Source organism: Heptranchias perlo, chromosome 12 (assembly GCF_035084215.1).
Source record: "Heptranchias perlo isolate sHepPer1 chromosome 12, sHepPer1.hap1, whole genome shotgun sequence".
Classification (NCBI taxonomy): domain Eukaryota; kingdom Metazoa; phylum Chordata; class Chondrichthyes; order Hexanchiformes; family Hexanchidae; genus Heptranchias; species Heptranchias perlo.
In genome coordinates, this window is record NC_090336.1 from 35,182,901 (window position 1) to 35,195,371 (window position 12,471).

Sequence of the window (12,471 nt, forward strand, 5' to 3'; positions counted from 1 at the left end):
GTATTGAATTCATTATGATCTCCCAGCAAATCAACAAGAAAACAGGATTTAGAGGATATTTAAGTCCTGAGCTTTGGGACTACTGGGGGATAAGAAAATAAGGAACAGGGATGTGATACCGAGCATCTTCAAGAACTATATTAGAGTTTGTACTGGAGTTAGGGTTGTCAACTTTGGTTGGACGTATTCCTGAAGGTTTCATCACCTGACCTCCTGCCTTCAATTGCCCCGTCCACTCAAACAGCCTTTATTCTCATTTCCAATATTTTTATAACTAAAGATGAATGTGTTCAAAGAAATGTTTTAAATCATCTTCTTTTGATGTCCCTAAGATTTTTTTCCTGGGTTGCTCACAGCAGTGTCCAGGAGATTAATCTTTAATTCCTGGAGACTCCACGATAATCCTGGTGGGCTGGCATCCCTAGGCCGAGTGAGAGACTGACTATACCAAGTGGTGCCAAAGACTATACAGTATATCATTTATTGCTGAAAGAGAAGATGCGTCTTGAAAGAACCGGGAGTTTAGTAGCTAGTCATTGTGTAGAATTGTTCTGTTCTTTCATTGTGCTTTCACTTGCTAAAATTATTATAAATAAATCTAGTAACTTAATGTTGACATTGCCATCTTCCGGCATGATTAAGGTAATAGTGCAGAGTACGCAGGTGAGTATGAAATCTTTACGGAGGCTGCATCTTCTGAATCATAGGTCCACTTATGGAGAATGCAGTGAGACCATTGCATTCTCCATAAGTACCCTATGGTCATTAAAGTACCCTACATCTCAATCACAGCACTTTCTTTTAAACTTCTTTTCAAGAGCTTACCAACTGATATATATTTTTCAGGAGGCACTGTATGCTTTGTATGACATGTGGGGTGGTGGGGGAGGGGACAATATTAGATTTGCTGTCATGGCTTGCATACACTAGGATCAACGTGCCTTAAAAGGTTAAAGCAATTTGTTTGGACTTGGACTGGGCTAGTTGTAGAAAGCATACTATCTACACTAATTAATGGTCCCATTGGTTGGATTGGACGTCCTTGCCTGGCTTAGGTAGGTCAAAGCCATCATTGCTGTTTGCAGTGATAAACTATATTATATACTATACAACAGTAAATTACAGAAGCATTTAAAGTAACATGGAAATACTTTGGGTGTGACATGCATGAAAACACCAGCATTTCAAACTGACAGCCAGTGTTTTGTGTCCAGTCAGCATGTTAGCATTTGCTGATAAAAGTTAGCACAAATTGGGCGCTGCTCCCTCCAATCCCAATCCCAATCCCACTCCTCTTGAGGTCAGCATCTTTTGCAGCGGACTTGGTCACTTTCCCCTCTGAGCGACACTCCCAGCTCTAACGGCAAAGATTGCGGCCTCTGCATAATCTATGCAGAAACTTTTGCAAAGACCAGAATTCCCAACTACAGTGCACAGAGGGTGCACTCTCTGCAGTTGAGAGAATGGATGGACCTGGTCCTGAGTAATAGCAACTGGATTCAGGTAGGTGTGAGACTGAGTGGGCAGCAGGAAGTGGAGAGCAATGAAAAGGGGAGATGGATGGCAATGAAAGTGGTATATAGATAATAATGAAAGGGAGGTAATCAAATGGCAATGAAGGCAGGAAGAAGAAGCTGGAAAAGGCACTTTGGAGTGAGAAGGAGGAAAATTATAGCATTAAATGATAGGGAGTGGAATGGAAGAGTGCCAACATGAATGCAGAGGAGTGTCAATGTAAACTGTGAGAATAAAAGAAGAGTACCAGCTCAACTGAGTTGGGGGAGAGCAAAGAGTGCTAGGATGAAGTGAAGAGGGAGTGGGAGAAGAAGAGAGTGGGGGCAATTTTCACTGTTGCCACTTGGGCAGTAAACTGGTTTCAATGGGATGAAAGTCAGTAGGTTCTTTAACAGGCGGGTGATCCACGCTGTCAGTATATCGCCCAAGCAGTGAGGGTGAAAAATACTGAACTGGGGTGGTAGGGTTTGGATGTGGGACAGTAACTGCTAAGGTAACTTTTGAGCTGGATTGATCTGTTCAAAATCCAAATGTCATTTTGTTTTTCTTGTTTTAGATTAAAAATCTAGTGTAAATATGCTTAAAATTAATCAGAATTCCTCATTTTTAATGTAAAAGTTCAAAAATTTTCAGAGAGCATGCCCATAAACTTCCCTATTCAATGAATCAAAGGTTGTAATCTCATACCTTATGATATTGTCTGAACACCTCAATTGAATTACCATCTTATCATTCAAGATTCCCAATATCTGCTTTAGATTTTATTTAATTTTTGTGCCTGAACAAAATTTTAATTTATGCCAGACTGTGGTGTAAATGTCCTTTATGACAGTGGAAGATAAATTGGTACAAGAAGCAGTGTCTTTATTCAGGGCTGTAAGAGCTGAATCTTTAGATAAAAATCTGTAATCATGTGTGCAATAAACACTGGCTAATAAAATAGGAAGCAAACTGAGGAATTTCAAGTTTTGCCAATACAACAGGTTGCTGGAGAAACACAAGACAAGGATCCACTTAGCCAATAAAGGTCAGACATTAGGAAGCTCACATGGACCTCTGAGGGCCTTGACAAGCATTCAGAATCCAAGTTTTTGGCTGCCTCTAGCAACCACAATGCTGAGGCCAGGCAACTCGAGTTTATCTCCATTTTACAACAAACATCTTTAATAGCACAGAATTTCTTTCAAAAAGCATTTGAGATAAATTCCCATTGCTGAAACCAACTATAAAGATTTTAATATAAAAACATGGCAGACTCCACCATCTCTGTTGTTATTCAACGGGCTTTTCTGTAAGCAGCCGTGACCTTACATTCTGGATGTTTGTCAAGGAGAATTTCTTTCTTATGAGTAAGAAATTCCTGACAACACAGATCTTTAAAGTTAATTCACCTTTTAGAAATAAATGGAATTTCCATTCTGGTCGGAGTCAACACACCGAATTCACATGTACTGACTTGTGTTTGACCTACACCGTGTTTAAAAAACAAATGTGCAATATATCGAATGATCTTAGGATAGACCAGCTTCAAAGATGTGATTTGAACAATACAAGACAGAGTGACCTAAATCAACCTCTGGTTAAGTGATAATGGATGACTGCCAGTACTGTACCGGACAAGTGAGCATGAAATTAATTTATTCTGAATCGCGGGACACATTCCCACACTTGACCGCTGAGGATCTGAGTTGCAAAGATCACCAGACAGCTAGGATTTGGATCCCCATAGTCTTTTTTTAGTGATGTTTGTTGCCCATTAAGACATAGGTCGTTAATTCTGCAATGATGTAGAATGGAAAACTTTTTTACTTAGTATCAGTCACACCCAGGTCAGGTATACCATGGCTACACAAAGAGTAAAACTCCTCTTTACTCTGCACCAGCAATTTGCCTAAAATCAGTACTCAGAAAAGCACCTCCTGTCATACTGTTTCCCACACAAGCCACCCTTGGGGCTTCTAACTATGATTGCCAGTTTAGCATTATATTATGGACAATTTTATACTGTGGATCCATCATTTTACATCCTTATAGCCAACAGAAAGAGGAGACAATTGTCCTATCAATCTGGCTTGAATTTAAACTCCGGTCAGAGAGATGAACAGATGTTACAGTAAACACTACACTACCTAATCTCCCACTAATATGAATGGAATATTAAATGCACATTCAGTTGAAAGGTCACCAGGTACTGGACAGCTACACTAAACCATCAGGTACCCATCATATACTGGCTGGCTCACAGCTTCCCTTCAAGCCATTTAAGAAATATTTAAAATCAATTAAGATATTATAAACTTAAATGTAAATGTCTATTTTTCTTCTTATTTTTTCAGTGAAAGATTTCAGCCATGGTGGCTCGGCATAGCAATAAAATTACATGTTCATGCCACTATTTTCCTATTTAAAGGGACAGGCATGTCTATATCCAAAGTGGTCAGAATGAGCCCGGTTTGGGATAGTCTTGAATAAATCTTAAATGGCCATTTTTTTTTGGAGAAGGGGAGAGGTAAAGTTGTGAATGGCTTCTGGACAACCCCTAATTGATGTTTGTCAGTTTTTAAAATTATATAACTTACTTGTTTTTTTTAACTGAGTTTTAGTAAATTTACTGATAATTGACATCACTTGTTGCTTGGTGAGAGCAGAGTAGGTAAAATAAATACCGCCATTGCTGAGTTAGTAAGTTTAATATATGCAGCATTTTACACTGAATGATTTGCTTTAGAGTCCTTTTACATGGGGCTGAAGTTTTGCTCTTTATTCTGGTAGACAACAGGAGGACCTACTTTGTAGACATTGATTCTTGAGTACGGTAGTGTAGTAGTTATGTTACTGGACTAGTAATCCAGAGGATTGGACTAATAATCCAGAGAATGTGAGTTCAAATCCCACCACGGCAGTTTGATCATTGGAAATTGAGTTTTAGAAATCTGGAAATAAAAAACTGATATCAGTAAAAGTGACCATGCAATTGCCAGACTGTTGTAAAAACCCAACTAGTTCGTTAATGTTGTTTAGGGAAGGAATCCTGCTGTCCTTCTGGTCTGGCCGAGATGTGACTCCAATCTCCCACCAATGTGGTTGACTCTTAACTGCCCTCTGAAGTGGCCTAATAAGCCACTTAGTTGTGGCAACTAGGGATGGGCAATAAGTGGTGGCCTTGCCAATGGCACCTACAAGCCAAGAATGAATTAAAAATAAGGTAAGATATGCTATGGGAGTGGTTCCTCAATGCTGTGCTTCCATGGGGAGCTACACTTTCTGGAAATGTGGGTTAGAGAATCAGGGCTACATTGTTGCAGCCCTGTCTCCCGATCTGTGTTCCTGACCAGATGGCCCCTGCTGGAAGTGCATTGTCACAGAATCACCCTTTTTGTTTCATAATTTTTCTGCATTTCTCTTTTATCTGATGCAGAATAAATCCTGATTTATCTCTTTTTTTTCTTCTTTCCTACTCTTTTCAACCTTGGTGGTGTTCTCCACTGTGGGCCTTGACCTTTCAAAATTAGGTTCAAAGGTCAGCTTGGCTCAATGGTGGCACTCTCACCTCATAAGTCAGAGGGTCATAGGTTCAAGCCCCACTCCAGGATTTGAACACATCAGTTCAATACTGAGGAAGTGCTGTTTTGTCGGAGGTGCCGTTTTTCAGTTAAGATGTTAAATCGCGTCCCGCTGTTCACCCATCCGTTCAAGTAGATATAAAAGATCCCTTTTGAAAAAGAACAGGGCAGTTCTTTTGACATCCTGATCAACATTCATCCCTCAATCGAAGCCACCAAAACAAATTACCTGGTCATTTACCTTATGTGCAAATTGGCTGCTGCATTTGCCTACATAACAACAGTGACTTCACTTCAAAAGTCATTCATTGGCTGTGAAACACTTTGGTACATCCTGACTATGTAAAGACTTATATAAAATGCAAATTCTTTCTTTCTCAATAACGATGATGTGGAAATGCCGGTGATGGACTGGGGTGGACAAATGTAAGGAATCTTACAACACCAGGTTATAGTCCAACAGTTTTATTTGAAAATCACAAGCTTTCGGAGGCTTTCTCCTTCGTCAGGTGAAGGAGAGGCTTTCTCCACCTGACGAAGGAGAAAGCCTCTGAAAGCTTGTGATTTTCAAATAAAACTGTTGGACTATAACCTGGTGTTGTAAGATTCCTTACATTTCTCAATAACAAAATGAGCCTAAAGATCTTCCACAGGGCATAGTGTTTTATGAGTTTTCATTGTAAGTGTTTGACAAAGTTGAGACTTGTCTAGTATCGTCTGATGGAATGTTATGAAGTTTCCTGCTAAATGTTTCTGTACTGTAATATTTGTTGACTTGCTCACATTTACATTTATATTTTGTGAACTATTGTGTAAAACAAATTGTTCAGATTTGTCTATTCTTCTGCCTTAGTACTAAGTTTATAATTTTACACTGATTGCATCTTTTCTGGTAACCATCTGTTATTATCATTCATTGAACTTGCAGCAACTGTGCTACCGTTGTTAATCTTTCAGTGTGGAAATCATCACTAGGGCAAATGATTTGCTACGGCACGACAAAACCTACAAATTTCTACACTTACTGTGTGTAACGCAATTTTCTGCCTGAATACCGCAATTTCACACAAAGAGTCCCAGAGACAGTGAAAATGCCAGTTTCTGAGCAGATGTACGTTAACAAATTGCTTGCTGCAATAATTCCGTTGCCCTAATCATCACGTGTCAACTACATATTGCGCACTGGCATTGGCATCCACCACAACGGCTGCAGCTGTTGAGAAAAAGCGATCCAAATAGAGTGAGACCAGTCCCCTGAACCTCACTGTATGTATCCTAAGAAGATACGCTAGGCTGTTCTCCACTTTAATCTCATCTCAAGGTTCACATGATAATTATTAACTGCTCGAGTCTTGCTGTTATGTTTTGTGACATCATTCACATCCCTTGATGAGACTGTCTTGCAATTGCAGCAGGAATCCATTATTCTCTATGTTACTACCATTTTGGTGTGACTCTTTCTTCCTACTTAACTTGATTAGTTTATGTCAATTTTTTTTTTCTGTTGGTCACTGTAACGGTATTCTGTGGAGTTTAAACATTTCTCTGACTCTTTGAATTATATGCTTGTTTATATTTTGGTCTGACCACGCTCGATAGCTTGTGTTTTTTGCTGTCTCTTTGTGTTGAGTATTCTACATACCTATGTCCCTGGTTCTTTACCTTTAGTACCAGTGCTCCAGAACTAGCTGCGCCTCTAGCCAAGCTGTTCCAGTACAGCTACAACACTGGCATCCACCCGACAATGTGGAAAATTGCCCAGGTATGTCCTGTCCACAAAAAGCAGGACAAATCCAATCAGGCCAATTACTGCCCCATCAGTCTACTCTCAATCATCAGCAAAGTGATGGAAGGTGTCGTCGACAGTGCTATCAAGCAGCACTTACTCACCAATAACCTGCTCACCGATGCTCAGTTTGGGTTCCGCCAGGACCACTCGGCTCCAGACCTCATTACAGCCTTGGTCCAAACATGGACAAAAGTGCTGAATTCCAGAGGTGAGGTGAGAGTGACTGCCCTTGACATCAAGGCAGCATTTGACCGAGTGTGGCACCAAGGAGCCCTAGTAAAATTGAAGTCAACGGGAATCAAGGGGAAAACTCTCCAGTGGCTGGAGTCATACCTGGCACAAAGGAAGATGGTAGTGGTTGTTGGAGGCCAGTCATCTCAGCCCCAGGGCATTGCTGCAGGAGTTCCTCAGGGCAGTGTCCTTGGCCCAACCATCTTCAGCTGCTTCATCAATGACCTTCCCTCCATCATAAGGTCAGAAATGGGGATGTTCGCTGATGACTGCACAGTGTTCAGTTCCATTCGCAACCCCTCAGATAATGAAGCAGTCCGAGCCTGCATGCAGCAAGACCTGGACAACATCCAGGCTTGGGCTGATAAGTGGCAAGTAACATTCGCGCCAGATAAGTGCCAGGCAATGACCATCTCCAACAAGAGAGAGTCTAACCACCTCCCCTTGACATTCAACGGCATTACCATCGCCGAATCCCCCACCATCAACATCCTGGGGGTCACCATTGACCAGAAACTTAACTGGACCAGCCATATAAATACTGTGGCTACAAGAGCAGGTCAGAGGCTGGGTATTCTGCGGCGAGTGACTCACCTCCTGACTCCCCAAAGCCTTTCCACCATCTACAAGGCACAAGTCAGGAGTGTGATGGAATACTCTCCACTTGCCTGGATGAGTGCAGCTCCAACAACACTCAAGAAGCTCGACACCATCCAAGATAAAGCAGCCCGCTTGATTGGCACCCCATCCACCACCCTAAACATTCACTCCCTTCACCACCGGCGCACTGTGGCTGCAGTGTGCACCATCCACAGGATGCACTGCAGCAACTCGCCAAGGCTTCTTCGACAGCACCTCCCAAACCCGCGACCTCTACCACCTAGAAGGACAAGGGCAGCAGGAGCATGGGAACAACACCACCTGCACGTTCCCCTCCAAGTCACACACCATCCCGACTTGGAAATATATCGCCGTTCCTTCATTGTCGCTGGGTCAAAATCCTGGAACTCCCTTCCTAACAGAATTGTGGGAGAACCGTCACCACACGGACTGCAGCGGTTCAAGAAGGCGGCTCACCACCACCTTCACGAGGGCAATTAGGGATGGGCAATAAATGCCGGCCTTGCCAGCGACGCCCACATCCCGTGAACGAATAAAAAAAAAAGTTGTCCCCACTTCATGATGTTCTGCATCTTTCCTTTATTTCCCTCATTCCAGAGTTTAACTTAACTGTGACCCAAAATAATTTGATCAGGAATTGCAGTAGTGTGTGCCAGTTTATGTAATATAACCTCTAGTAGTTCATCAGCTGTTTGTTTTGATTTATTTTCCCATTTGTTTGTAGTTCCCTCTATATGTACATCAGGCAATTGTTATTTTTTTCAACTTCAGTGGCGTGTGCCATATTCCAAGCTGTCTGCATCCTTTTGAAAGGATGTAAGGTTGCCATGTAAAAAGTAGAAAGTGGACCAGTCAGGAGTGGGGGAGGGGTGGAGTCGTGGCTTTTGTTCCGAAGTTTACTTTGTTGATGGTGAAAATTTGTTAAAATCTTAATAACTAACAGATCCACATCATAAAACAGAGAAGCAAGTGTCAAAAATTGACTTCTGATTTAAAAATCAAACTTTCAGCATATGATTCATATTTTAGACATTTACATGCAGCCCACTCAAAATCCAGGCGGGTGCCAACCCCATATCTGTGGGAGGAATTATGCCTCATGTTGACATTTATCTTTGATTTGTACCAAAAAACTTGCCGATATGTAGCCAGGCTCTGCGTGTGCCTGATTTGTATAGGCACTGTCCAATGAGGCCACTGCTATTGTATGCTATCTTTCCAATTTTCTACATCTCGAGGAAGGCTCTGATAATTCTTCTCCAGTTATCTCTTTGTCTCACTGTGTCTTTATTTTGCTATGGCTACTCTGGAATTTGCTGTTTTCGTAGTACTGGCTGTTCTAGTAGTTTTGGTAATGGGCCTTGCCTACTTGTATTTGTATTTTGTGTTTGTATTTATTCAGTTGGTGATCGCAGCAGTTTCTTTCCTGGAGCTGCTTTCAGAAAATGTTGTGTGTGAAAGTTGGCTTTTACTGGGGGACCATTAGATCAAATTCTGCAAAGGAGACCATGGTCCTGAGCTGTTTGAACCATGAAAATACTATGCTATGGAAAGCAACTAGCCAAGGACGAATAGTATAGGGTGTAAGGTCAGACTGATATTCTGGCGGTTTACTGGATTACTTTGCAGGGATAGTGAGAAACTTTGCGGAACTTTCCCATAGGAGATTGAATAAAGAGTTCAAGATATAGAAATTTAAGAAGCTGAAGCAATGGTTTGGAACATGTTGCTCACCTGGTGCTTGTGTCTCGAGCTGCTTTAGTTGCTTCTGCTGCGTGATTGGCGCTGGCGTTCTTGTTGGCAGTCATCCTCGCCTATCCCCTCAGTGCACCTGGTCACCTACAGAGGAAAGTGGCATGTCAGTTACCTGGATCTGCTTTTCAACTTAAACCCAAAGGAAAATAATGGACCATCGCAGCATAACTCACCAAGTTGAAACCTGTTGTGATGGAGATAAAATTGTCCCATTTGACATATCATCAGGTAAAATCCATGAGCATGGATGTAAATGTATCGAGTGACAGCCGGTGCATAAGAATTGCTGTTAACTGCACTAGTGTTTCAAACAGGTAACAACAACTTGCATTTATATCACACCTTTAACGTAAAACGACCCAAGGCACTTCACAGGAGCGTAATCAGGCAAAATTTGACACCAAGCCACAATGGATATATTTGTAAAGTAATCCATGGATGGTAGAAAGATTTCATACCATTTCATTGACTATTTTCTCTGTGCAACGACTCTGCCATTGCTAAATGGCCAGTGCACTTGGTAAACTCAATTTTACACTTTATAAAGTACCTCCAAGGCTGATACAGATAGAACGTTGCATCTACAGCCATGAAGCACATGCAGCAATTCAGAAGTTCAATGCAACATTGCATCATACACAGAAGCAACATAAATTGTGCTGTTGAATTGGTTTTTAAATTCCTCACTATTTATATTTTCCCCTTAATTTGCTCCAGTGCTATTCCCTGACTGAGATGATAAGCAAGAAACCTATTCGCCTGTCTCTGACTGTAACAGTCTCATACCGTGTACAATGAATTGTCTGGAATGATGCCCCCGCTGCCTCTCCTCCCTTCCCTGTGGGGAATGCTTAGACCCAATTCACTTGCATAGGTAAAATAAGGACTTCTCTGTTTGAAAATTGTCAGCCTGAAGCCAGAACCTACTATCCTGTGTCACATTGTGTTGAGACACCAACACACTGCCCCATGACACTAGCTTATATTTGTAAACAGGAGTGTTTGCACTACATCAGTACACAGTAACCTCCTTGTATCAGTCTTTAGGTGACCAGCAGAATCTTAAGAATGCATCCAAAAATAAATGTCACATTTTGTTAAAGGGCTTTACAAGAATACAAACAGCTCCAGGGAATGCTGCAGTTTACATTGCTCCCCAGCAAGCTGTCATCCTGGAGTTCTCGCTGCGACACACCTTGGCTTTTTCATGAATTAAACGAGCTCCAAATACTCCCCAGTTGGATGCAACACCCCAGTTAAATCCAATTCAGCCTGGTGAAAATCTACACATGTATCCACTGTAACCTAGTTGTTAAGAAAATTACTTCTCATTCTGTGGTCGTAGCTTCATGTCCAAGAGCTGTGAGACAGATGAGCCTCAGTGGCTGTCAGCTGGACTCATGCAGGAGCATAACATTTGGAAAGAGGAGGAGTTTATATTTATTTTCTCAGCTAAGCATGGAGTGAGGTTTGCATTGAAAACTAATTAAAACCCCCACACAGAGTACAGGTGTATGCAGGCCACTGTGTTTTAATGATAAATCCATGAATCTTGATAATTCAGTACAAAGTTAAACAACATTTGTGTACTATTCTATCTGTATTTATTTGACCACCCTGTTCCTTCACCAAGTCTCAATCACATTAGCCAAAACAATGAGAAACTGGGAAGGGGGATGGGAGGGAAGAGCAACTGGGAAAAAATAGGCAAATTACGAGATCACAGATCCTTCTTCTGTAAATGAAAATCTGCGACCATCAATTTTATAAATATCATTCAATCTCAGCTGATATCTATTTTCAAATCTATTTGAATGAAAAAGCAGTTTTAGACATTGGAACAAATCAAACAGTAAATTAATTATGTGTTTTACAACTTTTACAATCAACATATTCCTTGCACAAGTTTGAGGTACACCTGATCTTTTGTCACAAAGTTGAAAAATACTGAAAACATTACTGTTACAATATCATCGATTGAAGTTATCTGAAAGTAATTCTGGATACAAAAGCCATTGCACTCCTCACCAGTATGACAGTACAGCGATAGATATGAGCTTGACAACTCAGACTGATGAAATAGTAACACACAAACTAAAATCAATAATGAGCTCAATGCCTTTTATCCCATGAAATCTCTACCGTATCCATATTTAGGGCAATGACCTAACCCCATAAGATCATCCACTTAAGCAGGCCCTTTGATATCCCCAAAATCCAGCCAAACCCCAGGGACCAAAGGCAAATTATCTTGATCCCCAGCCAACCAAACAGTGAACTGTTTCCAATGTTGTGTGCAATTGTGTTGCCAATCCTGATGTACTAATGTGTTATCTGTTGTAACTATCAGGTCAGTTAAAATCTGTTAGTGTCTTAGATTCGTACAACATCAAATGCTGATTTAAGGATGGTCCCAAGCCATTTTTTCTCATCAGTTGCCCCACAAATGGCCCACACAGTTACAAATATAGTACCGAGTGGCCTAGAAACTGCAACATTGCTCTACTGAACTTCCCAAATGGAAGACTTGAGCTTCTGCGCAATTATGTTGACGATCCTGATGTACTAATGTGCCTTCTCTTGCAAATATCAGGTTAAAAATATATGTACTTCTTCTGTTTCTTTTTTAAAAGAGTGTACATTGGCTGGGAGTGTCTCTCCATGCTGTCTGATGTGGTGAATGGCAAGTACAAGGATTGAGCAGTTTATTGCGTACACTTGTATATAGTGGTAGGTGAATGTCATGGCAGTCTGAGAACTGCGTTTTTCATGTCTGGGACAATTTTGCTGCATTTTGCCCCAATCATTAGTTGTTTTGTTGGGAACGCTGCTATTTTTGCATTTTGGGTGTTTTTTTCCTATCAGTGTTTTCTTTCAGTATTCTTGGTTGCTGCTGGCATTTAAATGTCACAGTAGAAGGTGGTGAGCATGGACACTCCTTGCTAAGTTCCAAACATGCTTGAAATAAGCAAGAGGTGTTCATGAGGGGTCATCAAA

General features: G+C 41.2%; 1 protein-coding gene across 3 annotated transcripts in view; it reads right to left on the reverse strand.

Moving 5' to 3' along the window:
• The window catches only part of dennd2b (DENN domain containing 2B), a 378,850-nt gene that overhangs the window by 186,868 nt on the left and 179,511 nt on the right, over positions 1–12,471 (reverse strand). For all 3 annotated transcript variants that reach the window (XM_067993945.1, XM_067993943.1, XM_067993944.1), the window contains exon 2: positions 9,454–9,558. In XM_067993945.1, the coding sequence (XP_067850046.1) occupies positions 9,454–9,527 (74 nt within the window). In that variant the 5' untranslated portion in view covers positions 9,528–9,558. The remainder of the gene's footprint in view (positions 1–9,453; positions 9,559–12,471) is intronic.